Genomic DNA, 22,500 nt, shown 5'->3' on the forward strand with positions numbered 1-22,500 from the left:
CAGGTGGGTTTAGTGTAGCTGGGACACTGTTGGCCGGTGTGAGCAAGTTGGGCCGAAGGGCCTGTTTCCACACTGTATCACTCTATGACTCTAATTAAACCCCCTCTCTTCCCCACTGGTAAACCACTGGGATTTCTGCTGGAGATGTGTGGGATGTGTATAATTATAATGTTTACTGTATGTCGTGTTGTTTCTTGCGAGCAAAGTACCAGTCAAATTCTTTGTATGTATACGTACTTGGCTAATAAAATTTATTCATTTCAATTCACTTCACTTCAATTCAATTCAAATCAATTCAATTCAATTCAATTCACTTCAATTCAATTCACTTCACTTCAATTCAATTCACTTCAATTCAATTCACTTCAATTCAATTAAATTCAAATCAATTCACTCCAATTCAATTCATGTTAATTCAATTCACTTCAATTCAATTGACTTCAATTCACTTCACTTCAATTCACTTCACTTCAATTCACTTCAATTCCATTCAATTCACTTCAATTCACTTCAATTCACGTCAATTCAATTCAATTCAAATCAATTCACTTGAATTCACTTCAATTCAATTCACATCAATTCAATTCATTTCAATTCACTTCAATTCAATTCAAATCAATTCACTTCAATTCACTTTAATTCAAATCAATTCACTTCAATTCACTTCAATTCAATTCACTTCAATTCACGTCAATTCACTTCAATTCAATTCAAATCAATTCACTTCAATTCAATTCACTTCAATTCACTTCAATTCAATTCACATCAATTCAATCCACTTCAAATCAATTCACTTCAATTCAATTCACTTCAATTCACTTCATTTCACTTCAATTCAATTCAATTCACTTAAATTCGATTCAATCCACTTAAATTCCCTTCAATTCAATTCACTTCCATTCAATTCACTTCAATTCAATTCAATTCACTTCAATTCACTTCTATTCCCTTCAATTCAATTCACTTCAATTCAATTTACTTCAATTCAATTCACTTCAATTCACTTCAATTAAATTTACTTCAATTCGATTCAATTCAATTCAATTCGATTCACTTCAATTCACCAATTCAATTCACTTCAATTCGATTCAATTTGATTCAATTCACTTCAATTCGATTCAATTCGATTCAATTCACTTCAATTCAAGTCAAGTCAATTTAAGTTGTTTTTTCCACACAGTGGGTGGTGGGTGCTGGAACGTGCTGCCAGCCCTGATTTTTGAAGGTGTTCAAGGCAACGTTGGTATAATCCTTTCTTCGAATGTCTTTGTTGTTTCAGGAGCAGGGAGTGCGAATATTTATCCTGCTGTACAAGGAGTTGGGTCTGGCTCTGGGCATCAACAGTGAATACAGCAAAAGGACACTACTCGCCCTCCACTCAAACATCACTGTACGGAGAAACTGTGCGCACACGCACGCACGCACGCACGCACACACACACACACGCACATACACGCACACACGCACACACACACACACACACACGCACACACACACGCACACACACACACACACACACACACACACACACACACACACACACACACGCACGCACACACACACACACACACACACACACACACACACACACACACGCACGCACGCACACACGCACACGCGCGCACGCACGCACACACGCACACACGCACACACACACACACACACACACACACGCACGCACGCACGCACGCACGCACGCACGCACGCACGCACGCACGCACACACACACACACACACGCACACACACACACACACACACACACAATGCTGGAGTAACTGTCTCCCTCTCCCTCTCCCCCTCTCCCTCCCTCTCCCTCTCCCCCTCTTCTCCCCTCTCCCTCTCCTTCTCCCCTCTCCCTCTCCTTCTCCCTCCTCCCCTCTCCCTCCTCCCCTCTTCCCCCCTTCCCCCTCTCCCTCCTACCCTCTCTCCTCCTCCCTCCCCAACTCTCTCCCCTCTCTCTCTTCCCCCCCACTCTCCCTCCTACCCTCTCCCTCCCCACCTCCATCCCCTCTCACCTCCTCCCTTCACCCTCTCACCTCCTCCCCCCCGTTTTCTCTCCCCACCCTGTCTTGCTCACTCTCTCTCTCTCTCTCTCTTTCTCCCTCACTCTCCTCCTCCCCCCTCCAGGTAATGCGCCATCCTGACCACGTCTCGTCCACGGTTCTGCTCTGGGCCCACCATGAGAAGCTGGTGGTGATTGACCAGACGGTGGCCTTCCTGGGCGGGCTAGACCTGGCGTATGGGCGCTGGGACGACCAAGAGTATCGGCTGGCAGACCTGGGCAACAAGGCGGAGGTGGATCATGCGGAAACCGCGGTAAAACATCCCCGAGACGCGGAGACATCGTGTCCGGAACCATGAGTGTCAGTGGTGTACCTCACGCCGCACCGCACCACACCACCGCCTGACCAGTTCATGTTTAGTTCTAGCTTAACCTATAGATCAAGTTTTGGATCGAGTTTTAGACGGGAGTTTTGGATCGAGTTTTGGACGGGAGTTTAAGACAGGAGTTTTGGACGGGAGTTTTGGATCGAGTTTTAGACGGGAGTTTTGGATCGAGTTTTAGACGGGAGTTTTGGATCGAGTTTTAGACGGGAGTTTTGGATCGAGTTTTAGACGGGAGTTTTGGACAGGAGTTTTGGACGGGAGTTTTTTAAATATATCGAGATACAGCGCGGAAACAGGCCCTTCGGCCCACCAAGTCCGAGCCGCCCAGCGATCCCCGCACACTAATACTATCCTACACACACTAGTGACAATTTTTACATTTGCCCAGCCAATTAACCTACAAACCCGCATGTCTTTGGAGTGTGGGAGGAAACCGAAGATCTCGGAGAAAACCCACGCAGGTCACGGGGAGAATGTACAAACTCCGTACAGACGGCGCCCGTAGTCAGGATCGAACCCGAGTTTCCGGCGCTGGATTCGCTGTGAGGCGGCAACTCTACCGCTGCGCCACCGTGACCGCCCAGGACGGGAGTTTAGACGGGAGTTTTGGATCGAGTTTTGGACACGAGTTTTGGACGGTAGTTTTAGACTGGAGTGGAGGCCAAATCACTGGATGGATTTAAGAAAGAGTTAGATAGAGCTCTAGGGGCTAGTGGAATCAAGGGGTATGGGGAGAAGGCAGGCACGGGTTACTGATTGTGGATGATCAGCCATGATCACAATGAATGGCGGTGCGAACAGGCTCGAAGGGCCGAATGGCCTCCTCCTGCACTATTTTCTACGTAGTTCCTTTAATGTGCCTGTTCGTCTTGTATTATGGTGGTGTTTTATTGTATTGTAAGTATAATTTTTAAATAATTGAATACATTTTTTTACCTTTAACAAAACCATGCAGAGAAGCCAGGAGGAGCAGGATGATACGGATGGAACCGGGGACAAGGGGGAGAGGGACAGTCAATCTCATGGACAGGCCGAGTCCACAGAGTGCAACGTGGATGGGAAGATCTGGCTCGGGAAGGACTACTGCAACTTCATCAAGAAGGATTGGGTGCAACTCGACAAACCATTTGAAGGTGAGGGGGCTGACACACGCAACGCCGGAGTAACTCAGCGGGACGGGCAGCATCTCTGGAGGGAAGGAACGGGCGACATTTTGGATTCTTCTTCAGACTGATTCAGTTCAGTTTAATAGTGAATGAATGAATAAGTTTCTTATTCACAAAGTGCTGGAGTAACTCAGCGGGTCGGGCAGCATCTCGGGAGAGAAGGAATGGGTGACGTTTCGGGTCGAGACCCATCTTCAGACTGATGAATGAATAGGTTTATTGGCCAAGCATGAGCACACACAAGGAATGTGCCTTTGTGCTCCGCTCACAAATGACAACACAAAACATACAGTTAACAATTAAGAATAAAGCATAAACACATCAAAACAATAAGCAACACCTGTCCCTTTACCTCCCCCCTCAACTCCATCCAAGGACCTAAACAGTCTTTTCAGGTGAGACAGAGGTTCACCTGCACCTCCTCCAACCTCATCTATTGCATCCGCTGCTCTAGATGTCAACTTCTTTACATCGGCGAAACCAAGCGCATCGCTTCGCTCAACACCTGCGCTCGGTATGCGTTGGCCAAACTGATCTCCTGGTGGCTCAGCACTTCAACTCCCCCTCCCACTCCCAGTCTGACCTTTCTGTCATGGGCCTCCTCCAGTGCCATAGTGAGGCCCACCGAAAATTGGAGGAACAGCACCTCATATTTCGCCTGGGCAGCTTGCAGCCCAGTGGTATGAACATCGACTTCTCCAACTTTAGATAGTTCCTCTGTCCCTCTCTTCCCCTCCTCCTTCCCAGATCTCCCTCTATCTTCCTGTCTCCACCTATATCCTTCCTTTGTCCCGCCCCCCTGACATCAGTCTGAAGAAGGGTCTCGACCCGAAATGTCACCCATCCCTTCTCTCCCGAGATGCTGCCTGACCCGCTGAGTTACTCCAGCATTTTGTGAATTAAATACCTTCGATTTGTACCAGCATCTGCAGTTATTTTGTTATACAGTTCAGTTTAATAGTGAATGAATGAATAAGTTTATTGGCATAAACACATCTGAACAATAAGGATACAACATTACGGTCTAAACATGTAGGTGAAAATACAATACAATATCTTTTATTGTCATTGTACAAGTACAACGAGATAAACGGAAATAAACCAGAGCAAAAAAAGAGACTACAGACTTTTAGTTCAGATGCTGGTACAAATCGAAGGTATTTATTCACAAAATGCTGGAATAACTCAGCAGGTCAGGCAGCATCTCGGGAGAGAAGGAATGGGCGACAAAGGGTCTCGACCCAAAACGTCACCCATTCCTTCTCTCCTGAGATGCTGCCTGACCCACTGAGTTAGACAATAGACAATTGGTGCAGGAGGAGGCCATTCGGCCCTTCGAGCCAGCACCGCCATTCAATGTGATCATGGCTGATCATTCTCAATCAGTACCCCGTTCCTGCCTTCTCCCCATACCCCCTGACTCCGCTGTCCTTAAGAGCTCTATCCAGCTCTCTCTTGAATGCATTCAGAGAATTGGCCTCCACTGCCCTCTGAGGCAGAGAATTACTCCAGCCTTTTGTGATACCTCCGTTCAATATGATCGTGGCTGATCATCCACAATCAGTTCCCCCGTTCCTGCTTTCTCCCCCACATCCCTTGATTCCGTTAGCCCTAAGAGCTAAATCTAACTCTCTCTTGAATACATCCAGTGAATCGGCCTCCACTGCCCTCTGTGGCAGAGAATTCCACAGATTCACAACTCTCTGGGTGAAAAAGTTTTTCCTCATCTCAGTCCAAAATGGCCGACCCCTTATTCTTAAACTGTGTGGCCCCTGGTTCTGGACTCCCCCAACATGGGGAACATTTTTCCTGCATCTAGCCTGTCCAATCCTTTAAGAATTTTATATGTTTCTACTTGGACCATCTCCAACATCTCCCCACTGTCTCCATCACGGGAGACAGACTATTGACTGATGTCCATAACAATATAAATAGCCTGTCCGATCCCTTAAGAATTCTATCCGTTTCTGTAAAATACGGGGTGGTTGTTGACAATGTTGAATCTAATGCGTTTCCGTCATCTGCCCGTAGATTTCATCGACCGCGTTTGCACGCCACGCATGCCCTGGCGTGACGTTGGCGTGGTGGTACACGGTCGCGCAGCGCGGGACGTGGCACGACACTTCATCCAGCGATGGAACTTCACCAAGGTCAGAACCCCCCCCTCCCCCCGGAGATCTTAGTTTAGTTTAGAGATACAGCGCGGAAACAGGCCCTTCGGCCCACCGGGTCCGCGCCGCCCAGCGATCCCCGCACATTAACACTATCCTACACACACTAAGGACAATTTATACATTTACCAAGCCAATTAACCTACAAACCTGCACGTCTTTGGAATGTGGGAGGAAACCGAAGATCTCGGAGAAAACCCACGCAGGTCACGGGGAGAACGTACAAACTCCGCACAAGCCTGCTCCGGTTTCCTCCCACACTCCAAAGACGGGATGGAACCTGGGTCTCCGGCGCTGCATTTGCTGTAAGGCGGCAACTCTACCGCCGTGACCGCCCCAGATGGAAGGGCGAAGGTGACAGTTCAGCTGCCACAGTCGGCAGAGCAGGCTTGCGAGCCCCACCTAGGCCGAACAATCTCTTAGGACGGCACGGTGGCGCAGCGGGTAGAACAGCTGCCTCACAGCGCCAGATTCCCGGGTTCCACCCCGACTGTACGGAGTTTGCGCGTTCTCCCCGTGACCTGCGTGGGTTTTCTCCGGGTGCTCCGGTTTCCGCCCACACTCCAAAGACGTGCGGGTTTGTCGGTTATTTGTCTTGCCAAAAATTAAGTTGTCCCCAGTGTGTGTAGGATAGTGTTAGTGTGCGGGGATCGCTGGGCGGTGCGGACTCGGTGGGCCGAAGGGCCTGTTTCCGCACTGTATCTCTAAACCAAACTAAACTGGATCACAATGGCCCACCTTTCCCTGATTATCGTATCTTTCATTAATTTCTTCTACATCTCTCCATATCACCTTCTATGTCTCTCGTTTCCCTCTCCCCCGACTCTCAGTCTGAAGGAGGGTCTCGACCCGAAACGTCACCCATTCCTTTTCTCCAGCGATGCTGCCTGACCCGCTGAGAGTCATAAGTGAGTCACGCAGTGTGGAAACAGGCCTTTCGGCCCAACTTGCCCACACCGGCCAGCAATGTCCCAGCTACACTAGTCCCACCTGCCCGCGTTTGGTCCATATCCCTCCAAACCCGTCCCATCCATGTACCTGTCCAAACGTCTCTTAAACGTTGGGATAGTCCCAGCCTCGACTACCTCCTCCGGCAGCTCGTTCCATACACCCACCACCCTCTGTGTGGAAAAAGTTACTCCAGCTTTTTGTGTCTATCTTTCATCTAACCTCACCCCTGATGTGGTAAGTGTAGGAAAGAACTGCAGATGCTGGTTTAAACTGAGGATGGACACAAAATGCCGGAGTAACTCAGCGGGACAGGCAGCATCTCTGGAGAGAAGGAATGGGCGACGTTTCGGGTCGAGACCCTTCTTCAGACTGCTGACAATATAATGCATTTGGCAAACCGGGGCAGTTTTAATCCAAGTTTTCTTTTATTTTAGATCGTGAAGACCAAGTACAAGCCTGCCTGTTTCCCATATCTCTTGCCAAAGTCTCGGACCACCGCCGACATTTTGCCCTTTGTGGTACCGGGCAGCGTACCTGCTAATGTGCAGGTGAGTGAATGGCCTTGTATTGAACATCATAGAGTCATAGAGCCATTCATAGAGTCAGAGAGCCATTCATAGAGTCAGAGAGCCATTCATAGAGTCACAGAGCCATTCATAGAGTCACAGAGCCATTCATAGAGTCACAGAGCCATTCATAGAGTCACAGAGCCATTCATAGAGTCAGAGAGCCATTCATAGAGTCAGAGAGCCATTCATAGAGTCACAGAGCCATTCATAGAGTCACAGAGCCATTCATAGAGTCACAGAGCCATTCATAGAGTCACAGAGCCATTCATAGAGTCACAGAGCCATTCATAGAGTCACAGAGCCATTCATAGAGTCAGAGAGCCATTCATAGAGTCACAGAGCCATTCATAGAGTCAGAGAGCCATTCATAGAGTCAGAGAGCCATTCATAGAGTCAGAGAGCCATTCATAGAGTCAGAGAGCCATTCATAGAGTCACAGAGCCATTCATAGAGTCAGAGAGCCATTCATAGAGACATAGAGCCATTCATAGAGTCAGAGAGCCATTCATAGAGTCAGAGAGCCATTCATAGAGTCAGAGAGCCATTCATAGAGTCAGAGAGCCATTCATAGTCACAGAGCCATTCATAGAGTCACAGAGCCATTCATAGAGTCATAGAGTTGTACAGGGCCTTGGTGAGACCACACCTGGAGTATTGCGTACAGTTTTGGTCTCCTAATCTGAGGAAAGACATTCTTGCCATAGAGGGATTACAGAGAAGGTTCACCAGATTGATCCCTGGGATGGCAGGACTTTCATATGAAGAAAGACTGGATAGACTCGGCTTGTACTCGCTGGAATTTAGAAGACTGAGGGGGGATCTTATAGAAACTTACAAAATTCTTAAGGGGTTGGACAGGCTAGATGTTCCCGATGTTGGGGAAGTCCAGAACAAGGGGTCACACAGTTTAAGGATAAGGGGGAAGTCTTTAAGGACCGAGATGAGAACGTTTTTTTTCACACAGAGAGTGGTGAATCTGTGGAATTCTCTGCCACAGAAGGTAGTTGAGGCCAGTTCATTGGCTATATTGAAGAGGGAGTTAGATGTGGCCCTTGTGGCTAAAGGGATCAGTGGGTATGGAGAGAAGGCAGGTACGGGATACTGAGCTGGATGATCAGCCATGATCATATTGAATGGCGGTACAGACTCGAAGGGCCGAATGGCCTACTCCTGCACCTATTTTCTATGTTTCTATGTTTCTAGAGCCTTTCATAGAGTCACACAGACACACAGTCACAGAGACACCCAGAGACAGAGAGACACAGAGACAGAGAGACACAGAGACAGAGAGATGCACAGAGAGAGAGTCACAGAGACAGAGAGACGCACAGAGAGAGAGTCACAGAGACAGAGACGCACAGACAGAGAGACACCCAGAGAGTCACAGAGAGTCAAGGAGACACAGTGATACAGTGTGGAAACAGGCCCTTCGGCCCAACTTGCCCACACCGGTCAACAGTGTCCCAGCTACGCTAGTCCCACCTGCCCGCGTTTGGCCCATATCCCTCCAAACCCGTCCTATCCATGTACCTGTCCGACTGTTTCTTAAACGTTGGGATGGTCCCAGCCTCAACTACCTCCTCCGGCAGCTCGTTCCATTCACCCACCACCCTCTGTGTGGAAAAAGTTACCCCTCAGATTCCTATTAAATCTTTTCCCCTTCACCTTGAACCTGTGTCCTATTCACACACTCACACTCTCTAATTCACACACACGCTCACACTCTCCCATTCATTCACTTACACTCACACTCTCCCTCCCCTTCACTCTCACACACTCAAAATGCTCACACCCACTCTCGCACACTCACACTCTCCCATTCACCCTCTCGCGGGCGTACCCGCGCTGGTGCACACTCACGCACACTCTCACAGTGACACCCGCTTACACACTCACACACACTTACACACTTACACTCGTGCACCCTCCCGCATCCTCTTTCACGCTCACACACTCACTCATTCTCACAGTCGCACACTCGCCCACCCACACACTCACACCCTCGCACAAACACTCACGCATTCACACACTCAATTGCGACACACACACACATTCTCACACTTGCACACACTTCTATACTCTCGCACGCACCTTCATACACACATACACACATACATACAAAAAGGCACTCGCAAATTCGCACTCTCGCACAAACACACACACGCATAGACAACAGCAGAGGTTGGGGTCACACACACACACACACACACACACTGACACTTTCACACACACATTCTCTCACACACAGGACAGTTGTACAGGGCCCTAGTGAGGCCGCACCTGGAGTACTGTGTGCAGTTTTGGTCTCCAAATTTGAGGAAGGATATTCTTGCTATTGAGGGCGTGCAGCGTAGGTTTACTAGGTTAATTCCCGGAATGGCGGGACTGTCGTACGTTGAAAGACTGGAGCGACTAGGCTTGTATACATTTTATATACAATAGACAATAGACAATAGATGCAGGAGGAGGCCATTCGGCCCTTCGAGCCAGCACCGCCATTCAATGTGATCATGGCTGATCATTCTCAATCAGTACCCCGTTCCTGCCTTCTCCCCATACCCCCTGACTCCGCTATCCTTAAGAGCTCTATCTAGCTCTCTCTTGAAAGCATTCAGAGAATTGGCCTCCACTGCCTTCTGAGGCAGAGAATTCCACAGATTCACAACTCTCTGACTGAAAATGTTTTTCCTCATCTCAGTTCTAAATGGCCGACCCCTTATTCTTAAACTATTGCCCCTGGTTCTGGACTCCCCCAACATTGGGAACATATTTCCTGCCTCTAACGTGTCCAACCCCTTAATAATCTTATACGTTTCGATAAGATCCCCTCTCATCCTTCTAAATTCCAGTGTATACAAGCCTAGTCGCTCCAGTCTTTCAACATATGACAGTCCCGCCATTCCGGGAATTAACCTAGTAAACCTACGCTGCACGCCCTCAATAGCAAGAATATCCTTCCTCAAATTTGGAGACCAAAACTGCACACAGTACTCCAGGTGCGGTCTCACTAGGGCCCGGTACAATTGCAGAAGGACCTCTTTGCTCCTATACTCAACTCCTCTTGTTATGAAGGCCAACATTCCATTGGCTTTCTTCACTGCCTGCTGTACCTGCATGCTTCCTTTCAGTGACTGATGCACTAGGACACCCAGATCTCGTTGTACGCCCCCTTTACATAGAGTGATACAGCGTGGAAACAGGCCCTTCGGCCCAACACCCACACCGGCCAACGTGTCCCAGCTAGACTAGTCCCACCTGCCCGCGTTTGGCCCATATCCCTCCAAACCTGTCCCTATCCATGTACCTGTCTAACTGTTTCTTAAACGTTGCGTTAGTCCGATCTCCTCCGACTACCTCCTCCGGCAGCTCGTTCCACACAAGAAGGGGGCATCTAGAATTGTTAACTAGAACTTGGTTCGAGACGTGCCCTTTTAGTTTTGGTTTAGTTTAGAGATACTGGTCGGAAACCAGTGGCCCTTCGGCCCACCGAGTCCGCGCCGACCAGCGATCCCCACACACTAACGCTGCCCTACACGCACACGAGGGACAATTTACACGTACACCAAGCTAATTAACCTGCACGTCTTTGGAGTGTGGGAGGAAAACGGAGAAAACATCCCGGAGAAAACACACGCAGGGAGAAGGTACAAACTCTGTACGGACTGTGGTTAAAGACTTTACTTGTGCAGGTGGGAAAGGTGGGTGGGCCACGATTCGGGTCTGGATCTTTCTTCAGACTGAGGAACCTTAAAATAATGTATTTCACCACCTCTTTCGTCTCCTAATTTGAATTGTGTACAGTTTTGGTCTCCTAATTTGAGGAAGGACGTCCTTGTAATTGAGGCAGTGCAGCGTAGGTTCACGAGATTGATCCCTGGGATGGCTGGACTGTCATATGAGGAAAGATTGAAAAGACTGGGCTTGTATTCACTGGAGTTTAGAAGGATGAGAGGGGATCTTATAGAGACGTATAAAATTATAAAAGGACTGGACAAGCTAGATGCAGAAAAAATGTTCCCAATGTTGGGGGAGTCCAGAACCAGGGGCCACACACAGTCTAAGAATAAAGAGGAGGCCATTTAAAACTGAGGTGAGAAGGAACTTTTTCACCCAGAGAGTTGTGAATTTGTGGGATTCTCTGCCACAGAGGGCAGTGGAGGCCAAATCACTGGATGGATTTAAGAGAGAGTTAGATAGAGCTCTAGGGGCTAGTGGAATCAAGGGATATGGGGAGAAGGCAGGCACGGGTTACTGATTGTGGACGATCAGCCAAGATCACAATGAATGGCGGTGCTGGCTCGAAGGGCCGAATGGCCTCCTCCTGAACCAATTTTCTATGTTTCTCTGTTCCAGATTCTGCGCTCGGTGGAATGTTGGTCTGCAGGCTCCAGTGAGAACTCCATCTACAATGCCTACCTGCATGCAATCCGAGACAGCCAACACTTCATATACATCGAGGTAAACTCGTCTGACGTTTGTGGGCACTGGGCCTGTACTCGCTGGCGTTTAGAAGGATGAGGGGGGACCTCATTGAAACGCACCGAACAGTGACCGGCCCGGATAGAGTGGATGTGGAGAGGATGTTTCCACTAGTGGGAGAGTCTAGGACCAGAGGGCACAGCCTCAGAATTAAAGGATGTTTAGTTTAGTTTAGTTTAGAGGTACAGCGTGGAAACAGGCCCTTTCGGCCCACCGGGTCCGCGCCGACCAGCGATCCCCGCACATTAACACTATCCCACACACACTGGGGACAATTGTTACACTTATACCGAGCCAATTAGCCTACATTCTTATTCACAAAGTGCTGGAGTAACTCAGCAGGTCGGGCAGCATCTCGGGAGAGAAGGAATGGGTGACGTTTCGGGTCCCTTCTTCAGACTGAGTCTGTGGTCACCACACACTAACACCATCCCACACACTGGGGACAACTTACAATTTACAGAAACCATTTCACACGTCTTTGGAGTGCGGGAGGAAACCAGAGCACCCGGAGAAAACCCACGCAGGTCACGGGGAGAACGTACAAACTCCGTACAGACGGCGCCTGTAGTCGGGATGGAACCCGGGTCTCCGGCGCTGCATTCGCTGTAAGGCGGCAACTCTACCGCCGCGCCACCGTGACCGCCCTTTTTGCACTTTTAGGAAGGAGATGAGGAGGAATTTCTTTAGTCAGAGGGAGGTGAGCCTGTGGGGTTCATTACAACGGAGGCCAAGTCTGACCTGCTGAGTTGCTCCAGCACTTTGTGTCTCTCTTTGGTAGATTTTGATCGATCACTTTGTATCTGTCTTCAGTTATAAACCAGCCCATTTTGCCTGCTCTATTGCGAAATCTCAAGGTATGGACCTATATGGAATTCAGTAAGGCATTTGACAAGGTTCCACATGGAAGGTTGATTAAGAAGGTTAAATCGTTGGGTATTAATAGTGAGGTTGCAAGATGGATTCAACAATGGCTGAATGGGAGATACCAGAGGGTAATGGTTGACAACTGTATGTCAGGTTGGAGGCCAGTGTCTAGTGGAGTACCCCAAGGATCTGTGTTGGGTCCACTGTTGTTTGTCATTTACATTAATGATCTGGATGATGGTGTGGCAAATTGGATTAGTAAATATGCAGATGATACTAAGATAGGTGGAGTAGTTGATAGTGAGGTAGATTTTCAAAGTCTACAGAGAGACTTGGGCCTTTTGGAAGGGTGGGCTGAAAGATGGCAGATGGAGTTTAATGCTGATAAGTGTGAGGTGCTGCATTTTGGTAGGACAAATCAAAATAGGACGTACAGGGTAAATGGTAGGGAATTGAGGAATGCAGTGGAACAGAGGGATCTGGGAATAACTGTGCATTGTTCCCTGAAGGTGGAATCTCATGTGGATAGGGTGGTGAAGAAGGCGTTTGGTATGCTTGCCTTTATAAATCAGAGCATCGAGTATAGAAGTTGGGATGTAATGTTAAAATTGTACAGGGCATTGGTGAGGCCGAATCTGGAGTATGGTGTGCAGTTCTGGTCGCCAAATTATAGGAAGGATGTTGACAAAATGGAGAGGGTACAGAGGAGATTTACTAGAATGTTACCTGGGTTTCAGCACTTAGGCTACAGAGAGAGGTTGAACAGGTTGGGTCTTTATTCTTTGGAGCGTAGAAGGTTGAGGGGGGACTTGATAGAGGTTTTAAAAATTTTGAGAGGGACGGACAGAGTTGACGTGGGTAGGCTTTACCCTTTGAGAGTGGGGAAGATTCCAACAAGGGGACATAGCTTCAGAATTGAGGGACAAAGGTTTAGGGGTAACATGAGGGGGAACTTCTTTACTCAGAGGGTGGTGGCTGTATGGAATGGGCTTCCGGTGGAAGTGGTGGAGGCTGGCTCGATTTTATTATTTAAGAGTAAATTGGATAGGTATATGGATAGGAGGGGATTAGAGGGTTATGGTCTGAGTGCAGGTAGATGAGACTAGGTCAGGGAGAATGGTCGGCGTGGACTGGTAGGGCCGGACAGGCCTGTTTCCGTGCTGTAGTTGTTATATGTTATATATGTTATATGTATGCCTACTTAGGAACATAGAAAATAGGTGCAGGAGGAGGCCATTCGGCCCTTCGAGCCAGCACCGCCATTCAATATGGCTGATCATCCACAATCAGTACCCCGTTCCTGCCTTCTCCCCATAACCCTTGATTCCGTTAGCCCTAAGAGCTAAATCTAACTTTCGCTTGAAAACTCTCTCTTGAAGAAGTGGCCTCCTCTCATTGAAGGGTCTCGTCCCGAAACGTCACCTATCCATGTTCTCCACAGATGCTGCCTGACCCGCTGAGTTACTCCTGCACTCTGTGAAACGTCACCTATCCATGTTCTCCACGGATGCTGCCTGACCCGCTGAGTTACTCCAGCACTCTGTGAAACGTCACCTACCCATGTTTTCCACAGATGCTGCCTGACCCGCTGAGTTACTCCGGCACTGTGTGTGTTTTTGTTTTGGAAAGCCAGCACCTGCAGTTCTTTGTCCCGACATGTTTCTCTGCAGAGTTACACATCTTCCCATCCCCTCCCCTTTCTGCGTTCCGCAGAGACCGTTCCCTCCGTAACTCCTTGGCCCACTCGTCCCTTCCTACCCAAACCACCCCATCCCCGGGCACTTTCCCCTGCAACCGCACGAGATGCAACACCTGTCCCTTTACCTCCCCCCTCAACTCCATCCAAGGACCCAAACAGTCTTTCCAGGTGAGACAGAGGTTCACCTGCACCTCCTCCAACCTCATCTATTGTATCCGCTGTTCTCGATGTCAACTTCTTTACATCGGCAGAAACCAAGCGCAGGCTCTGCGATCGCTTCGCTCAACACCTTCGCTCGGTCCGCCTTAACCAACCTGATCTCCCGGTGGCTCAGCACTTCAACTCCCCCTCCCACTCCCAGTCTGACCTTTCTGTCATGGGCCTCCTCCAGTGCCATAGTGAGGCCCACCGGAAATTGGAGGAACAGCACCTCATATTTCGCCCATTCCTTCTCTCCAGAGATGCTGCCTGACCTGCTGAGTTACTCCAGCGTTTTGTGTCTATCTCCAGAGATGCTGCCTGACCTGCTGAGTTACTCCAGCACTTTGTGTCTCTCTGCAGAATCAGTTCTTCATCACTTGTGCGGATGATCGCAGCGTCTACAACCAGATCGGGGACGTTATCGTGGAGAGGATCCTCAAAGCTTACAGGTACCTCCCTCCCAAAGTGTCCGACCTAACCGAGGAGGGCAATTAGCGCCGGATATTGAAACGCAGCGACAAGATGGTGGCACGGCGGAGCAGCGGGTAGAGCTGCTGCCTCACAGGGCCGGAGACCCGGGTTCCATCCCGACCACGGGCGCCGTCTGTATGGAGTTTGTACGTTCTCCCCTTGACCTGCGTGGGTTTTCTCCGGGTGCTCCGGTTTCCTCCCACACTCCAAAGACGTGCAGGTTCGTAGGTTAATTGGCTTTGGTCAAAATTACAAATTGTCCCTAGTGTGTGTAGGATAGTGTTAGTGTGCGGGGATCGCTGGTCGGCGCGGACCCGGTGGGCCGAAGGGCCTGTTTCCACAGTTGGCAGTACAGAGTCTCATGCCCAGAGTAGGTAGAATCGAGGACCAGAGGACACAGGTTTAAGGTGAGAGGTGGGGGGGGGGGGGGGGAAGATTTAATAGTGATTTATGAGGAGTAACATTTTCACACAGAGGGCGGTGGGTATATGGAACGAGCTGCCGGAGGAGGTAGTTGAGGCTGGGACTATCGCAACGTTTAAGAAACAATTGGACAGGTTTGGAGGGATACGGGCCAAACGCGGGCAGGCGGGACTAGTTATTGAGGGCGTGCAGCGTAGGTTCACTAGGTTAATTCCTGGAATGGCGGGACTGTCCGTAGGTTTACTAGGTTAATTCCCGGAATGGCGGGACTGTCATATGTTGAAAGACTGGAGCGACTAGGCTTGTATACACTGGAATTTAGAAGGATGAGAGGGGATCTTATCGAAACATATAAGATTATTAAGGGGTTGGACACGTTAGAGGCAGGAAACATGTTCCCAATGTTGGGGGAGTCCAGAACCAGGGGCCACAGTTTAAGAATAAGGGATCGGCCATTTAGAACTGAGATGAGGAAAAACTTTTTCAGTCAGAGAGTTGTGAATCTGTGGAATTCTCTGCCTCAGAAGGCAGTGGAGGCCAATTCTCTGAATGCATTCAAGAGAGAGCAAGATAGAGCTCTTAAGGATAGCGGAGTCAGGGGGTACGGGGAGAAGGCAGGAACGGGGTACTGATTGAGAATGATCAGCCATGATTACATTGAATGGCGGTGCTGGCTCGAAGGGCCGAATGGCCTCCTCCTGCACCTATTGTCTATTGTCTAGTGTAGATGGGGCATGTGGGCCGGTGTGGGCAAGTTGGGCCGAAGGGCCTGTTTCAGCACTGCGTGACCCTATGGATCACAATGGGAATTGTGCAAATGGGTGGTCGATGGGCAGCATGGACTCGGTGGGCCGAAGGGCCTGTTTCCGCGCCGTATGGCTCTACGACTCCAGAACCAGGGGCCACACAGTCTAAGAATAAAGGGGAGGCCATTTAAAACTGAGGTGAGAAAAAACCTTTTCACCCAGAGAGTTGTGAATTTGTGGAATTCTCTGCCACAGAGGGCAGTGGAGGCCAAATCACTGGATGGATTTAAGAGAGAGTTAGATAGAGCTCTAGGGACTAGTGGAATCAAGGGATATGGGGAGAAGGCAGGCACGGGTTACTGATTGTGGATGGTCAGCCACGATCACAATGAATGGCGGTGCGTACAGGCTCGAAGGGCCAAATGGCCTCCTCCTGCACCTATTTTATATGTTTCTCTGTTTCTACTGGACCAAGTGGACCTGTTGGGCCCAAACCTCTCCTGCATTGGTGCAGCACCTTCTCCTCGCCCCTCCCCCCTCCCTCTCCCCCCTCCCCCTCCCCCTCCTCCCTCCCTCCCCAGAGTAGGGAGAATCGAGGACCAGAGGACCCAGGTTTAAGGTGAGAGGGCGTGGGAAAGATTTAATAGGGATATATGAGGGATAACGTTTTCACCCCCCCCCAACCCCCCTTATCCTCCCTCCCCCCTCCCTCCCTCCACCCCCTCCCTCCCTCAAACAAACAAACGAGAGTTTAAGTATATGGATGACATTTATTTACAAAGGCCATTTTCTCCCCACGGTTACAGGGCAAACAAGACCTATCGTGTCTACATCGTCATTCCACTTCTGCCCGGTTTCGAAGGCGATTTGACAACTGGCGATGGGAACTCGATCCAGACCATCCTCCATTTTACATTCCGGTACGACTCTCCCTCGGCAATTTAGCGTCATAAGTGACCGGAGCAGAATTAGGCCACTCGGCCCATCAAGTCTACACCTCCATTCAATCACGGCTGATCTATCTCCCTCCCCTCCGGCCGCCATTCTCCCGCCTTTCCCCCATAACCCCTGACTCATAGAAACATAGAAAATAGGTGCAGGAGGAAGCCATTCGTCCCTTCGAGCCAGCACCGCCATTCATTGTGACCACGGCTGATCATCCACAATCAGTAACCCGTGCCTGCCTTCTCCCCATACCCCTTGATTCCACTAGCCCTTAGAGCTCTATCTAACTCTCTCTTAAATCCATCCAGTGATTTGGCCTCCACTGCCCTCTGTGGCAGAGAATTCCACAAATTCACAACTCTCTGGGTGAAAAAGTTCCCTCTCACCTCAGTTTTAAACTGGGGTGAGAAGGAACTTTTTCACCCAGAGAGTTGTGAATTTGTGGAATTCTCTGCCACAGAGGGCAGTGGAGGCCAAATCACTGTCGCCTGGTTCTGGACTCGCCCAACATTGGGAACATTTTTCCCTGCATCTAGCTTGTCCAGTCCTTTTATAATTTTATACGTCTCTATAAGATCCCCTCTCATCCTTCTAAACTCCAGTGAATACAAGCCCAGTCTTTCCAATCTGTCCTCGTATGATCCACTGTTCGGGAGCTCCGACCGTGGTTGGTTCAACAGCCTTGACCGCAGGTGAACAAAGAGGAAGATGCTTGAACTTTATTACCTTACATCACAGTGAGGAATGTGGAATCCACTGTGGGGGATGTCTATGTTAAACTTTATTTTATGTGGCTGTGTGTCTTGTTGCTTTTCACTTCGTCTGGCTGTATGGTAACCAAAGATACTAGAGGAGCCAGATAGACCACTCGACCCTAAAAACCAAAGGTACTAGAGGAGCCAGATAGACCACTCGACCCTAAAAACCAAAGGTACTAGAGGAGCCAGATAGACCACTCGACCCTAAAAACCAAAGGTACTAGAGGAGCCAGATAGACCACTCGACCCTAAAAACCAAAGGTACTAGAGGAGCCAGATAGACCACTCGACCCTAAAAACCAAAGGTACTAGAGGAGCCAGATAGACCACTCGACCCTAAAAACCAAAGGTACTAGAGGAGCCAGATAGTCCACTCGACCCTAAAAACCAAAGGTACTAGAGGAGCAAGATAGACCACTCGACCCTAAAAACCGTAGTATGTCACGGCGGCCATTTTAGTAGGCAGAAACTTGCAGAAACATTTTAAAAGGAAAAATAACAACAATCTGTGAATTGATAGGTGAGATATATTCTGCATTTTAATGGTATCATCACACATACCGTTCCCACAAACACTGATCACTCTGCGAGAGGCGGGTTTTGCTTACTAAAATGGCGGCCGTTACGCTCCTTTGCGTACTACACTTCAGTACAGGCGATTTCAACGGAGTGGCCCATCTTGCTCCTCTAGTATCTTTGGTGGTAACTCAAATTTCACGGTACCTTAATTGGTACATGTGACAATAAATTGATCTTGAAATCTTGAAATCTAATCAAGAATCTGTCCATCTCTGCCTTAACAATGTCCACTGACTTGTGGCCTCCACAGCCGTCTGTGGCAAAGAATCCCACAGATTCACCGCCCTCCGACTGAAGAAATTCCTCCTCATCTCCTTCCTAAAGGGACGTCCTTTAATTCTGAGGCTGTGCCCTCTGGTCCTAGACTCTCCCACTAGTGGAAACATCCTCTCCACATCCACTCTATCCAGGCCGCTCACTGTTCTGTACGTTTCTATGAGGTTCCCCCTTCCTCATCCTTCTAAACTCCAGCGAGTACAGGCCCAGTGCCGACAAACGCTCATCGTACGTTAACCCACTCATTCCCCGGATCGTTCTCCTTTCTCTGGTCTTCTGGGATCAGCATCTCGATGGCTCCCCCTTGGGCATTGGGATGCCCCTTGGCATCCAACCCGGATAGAGTTGGATGATGTGGAGAGGATGTTTTCACTAGTGGGAGAGTCTAGGACCAGAGGGCACAGCCTCAGAATTAAAGGACGTTCCTTTAGGAAGGAGACGAGGAGGAATTTCTTCAGTGGTGAATCAGTGGAATTCTTTCCCACAGACGGCTATGGAGGCCATAGTCAGTGGAAATATTTAAGGCAGAGATAGATAGATTGTAGATTAGTGCGGGTGTCAGGGGTTATGGGGAGAAGGCAGGAGAATGGGGTTAGGAGGGAGAGATAGATCAGCCGTGATTGAATGGCGGAGTGGACTTGATGGGCCGAATGGCCTAATTCTGCTCCTATCACTAATGAGCTTATGAACCTTGCTGTCTTGGTACAATTATCCCCTTAGTTTAAAGACTAATTAAGCTTCCTACTTCAAATTTCCCTTCATTTAGGTCTTTATGCAGAGGAGAATATTCCATAGTCGAGCGTCTAAAAAATCACAGTAAGTATTTTTTCTTCTATTAAATAATTATTCAGTTACACCTTCCTGTGTAACACATGCCCTGTGTTAGTTCACTAAGTCACGATGGACTCAGATGGACTGAAGCCATCTGTCCATCCTTCTGTGTAGAAAGGAACTGCAGATGCTGGTTTAAACCAAAGATAGACACAAAACGCTGGAGTAACTCAGCGGGACAGGCAGCATCTCTGGGTGACGTTTCGGGTCGAGACCCTTCCACTGACAGTATCGTTCTCTCGGCACGGTGGCACAGCGGTAGACTTGCTGCCTCATAGCGTAGGTTCACCAGGTTAATTCCCGGAATGGCGGGACTGTCATATGTTGAAAGACTGGAGCGACTAGGCTTGTATACACTGGAATTTAGAAGGATGAGAGGGGATCTTATCGAAACGTATAAGATTATTAAGGGGTTGGACACGTTAGAGGCAGGAAATATGTTCCCAATGTTGGGGGAGTCCAGAACAAGGGGCCACAGTTTAAGAATAAGGGGTCGGCCATTTAGAACTGAGATGAGGAAAAACTTTTTCAGTCAGAGAGTTGTGAATCTGTGGAATTCTCTGCCTCAGAAGGCAGTGGAGGCCAATTCTCTGAATGCATTCAAGAGAGAGCTAGATAGAGCTCTTAAGGATAGCGGAGTCAGGGGGTATGGGGAGAAGGCAGGAACGGGGTACTGATTGAGAATGATCAGCCATGATCACATTGAATGGCGGTGCTGGCTCGAAGGGCTGAATGGCCTCCTCCTGCACCTATTGTCTATTGAGTGGGTGACGTTTCAGGTCGAGACCCTCCCTTCTTCAGACTGATGTCAGGGGAGTGGACATTACAGAGATAAAATGTAGATGGAGAAAGTAAGACCAGAAAGCAAGGGCTACTTGATCTTGCTCTCCATCCCCCTCCCCCTTCCCAGTTCTCCGACCAGTCTTACTGTCTCCGTCTACATTTTATCTCTGTACCAACCGCCCACTCCCCTGACATCAGTCTGAAGAAGGGTCTCGACCCGAAACGTCACCCATTCCTTCTCTCCAGAGATGCTGCCTGACCCGCTGAGTTACTCCAGCATTTTGTGTCTACCTTCGAGAGTATCTCAGCGGGTCAGGCAGCACCTATGAAAAACATGGATGGGTGATGTGCAGAAAGGAACAGCAGACGCTGGTTTAAACCCAAGATGGACACAAGATGCTGGAGCAACTCAGCGGGACGGGCAGCATCTCTGGAGAGAAGGAATGGGTGACGTTTCGGGTCGAGACTGAAGTCTGGAGAAGGGTCTCGACCCGAAGCATCAGCCGTGTTTGTGTTTTGGTGTAAACCAGCGTCTGCAGCAAAGAATGCAGAGCAGAGCAAGATAGACCACTCGACCCTAAAAACCGCAGTGCGTCACGGCGGCCATTTTAGTAGGCGGAAACTTGCAGGAACATTTAAAAAGAAAAATAACACAAATCTGTGGGTTGACCGGTGAGATATATTCTGCATCTTTACGGTATCATCACACACGCTGTTCCCCCAAAACACTGATCACACTGCGAGAGGCAGGTTTTGCTTACTAAAATGGCGGCCGTTACGCTCTTTTGCGTACTGCACTTCAGTACAGGCGATTTCAACGGAGTGGTCCATCTTGCTCCTCTAGTATCTTTGATCTGCAGTTCCTTCCTTCCGACCTATCCTTTCCTTCCCTCCAGAGATGCTGCCTGACCCGCTGAGTTACTCCAGCACTTTGTGTCTACCTTGGAGAGTAACTCAGCGGGTCAGCCAGCGCCTATGAAGAACATGGATGGGTGATGCGTAGGAAGAGACAGCACGCAGAAAGGACAGACGCACAAAACGCCGGAGAAACTAAGCGGGACAGGCGTTTTGTGCGTCTGTCCGCGGGTCTGTAAGTTGTCCCTGAGGCATCTACGAGCAGCCGGGGAATGACGCGCCCGTGTCTTGCAGTGGGCGATGAGTGGGTGAACTACGTGACCGCGTGCGGCCTACGCACGCATGCCGAGCTCGACGGCAAACCCGTGACCGAGCTGATCTACATTCACAGCAAGATGCTGATCGCCGACGACCGGCTGGTGATCATCGGTGAGTGGAGGCTCCCCGCCACCCGGCAATCCCAACCCTCGCCACCCCACGAAAACCGCCGCTACTCCCACCGCCCAGCAATCCCACGCTCGCCACCCCGCCGGACCCTCCGCTACTCCCACCGCCCGGCAATCCCAACCCTCGCCACCCCACGAAACCCGCCGCTACTCCCATCGCCCGGCAATCCCAACCTTCGCCACCCCACGAAACCCGCCGCTACTCCCAACGCCCGGCAACCCCAACCTTCGCCACCCCGCCATACCCGTCGCTACCGATCCTTGGACCATCTGCATGGGCCGGCTGGGCTTGTACTCACTGGAGTTTAGGAAGATCATAATCACAATCACAATCGTAATCACAGTCACAATCACAATCACAGTCACAATCACAGTCAAAATCACAGTCACAATCACAGTCGTAATCACAGTCACAATCACATTTACAGTCACAATCACAATCGTAATCATAGTCACAATCACAGTCACAATCGCAATCGTAATCACAATCGTAATCACAATCACAATCGTAATCACAGTCAGTCACAATCACAGTCACAATGACAGTTACAGTCACAATCACAGTCACAGTCATAATCACAGTCACAATCACAATCGTAATCACAGTCACAATCACAATCGTAATCACAGTCACAATCGTAATCACAGTCACAATCACAAACGAAATCACAATCGTAATCTCAGTCACAATCAGTCACAATCACAATCATAATCACAATCATAATCACAATCACAATCGTAATCACAATCATAATCGTAATAATCATACTTTATTAGCCCAGTATGTTTTGCAACACGCGAGGAGTTTGATTTGCCATACATTCATAACATTAAAAAGCAACAGGTCACGGTGGCGCGGCGGTAGAGTTGCCGCCTTACAGCGCTTGCAGCGCCG

The 22,500-nt window shown here is 49.2% G+C and overlaps 1 protein-coding gene across 1 annotated transcript in view; it reads left to right on the plus strand.

Annotated features, from left to right (window-relative positions):
* The window catches only part of LOC144609733 (phospholipase D2-like), a 94,344-nt gene that overhangs the window by 55,950 nt on the left and 15,894 nt on the right, over positions 1-22,500 (plus strand). Inside the window, 10 exon segments of the mRNA XM_078428242.1 lie at positions 1,280-1,390; positions 2,129-2,317; positions 3,345-3,522; positions 5,587-5,705; positions 7,112-7,225; positions 11,600-11,704; positions 14,853-14,941; positions 16,939-17,052; positions 19,457-19,506; positions 21,454-21,588. Coding sequence (XP_078284368.1) covers positions 1,280-1,390; positions 2,129-2,317; positions 3,345-3,522; positions 5,587-5,705; positions 7,112-7,225; positions 11,600-11,704; positions 14,853-14,941; positions 16,939-17,052; positions 19,457-19,506; positions 21,454-21,588 — 1,204 coding nt within the window.

Source organism: Rhinoraja longicauda, chromosome 34, assembly GCF_053455715.1.
Source record: "Rhinoraja longicauda isolate Sanriku21f chromosome 34, sRhiLon1.1, whole genome shotgun sequence".
Classification (NCBI taxonomy): domain Eukaryota; kingdom Metazoa; phylum Chordata; class Chondrichthyes; order Rajiformes; family Arhynchobatidae; genus Rhinoraja; species Rhinoraja longicauda.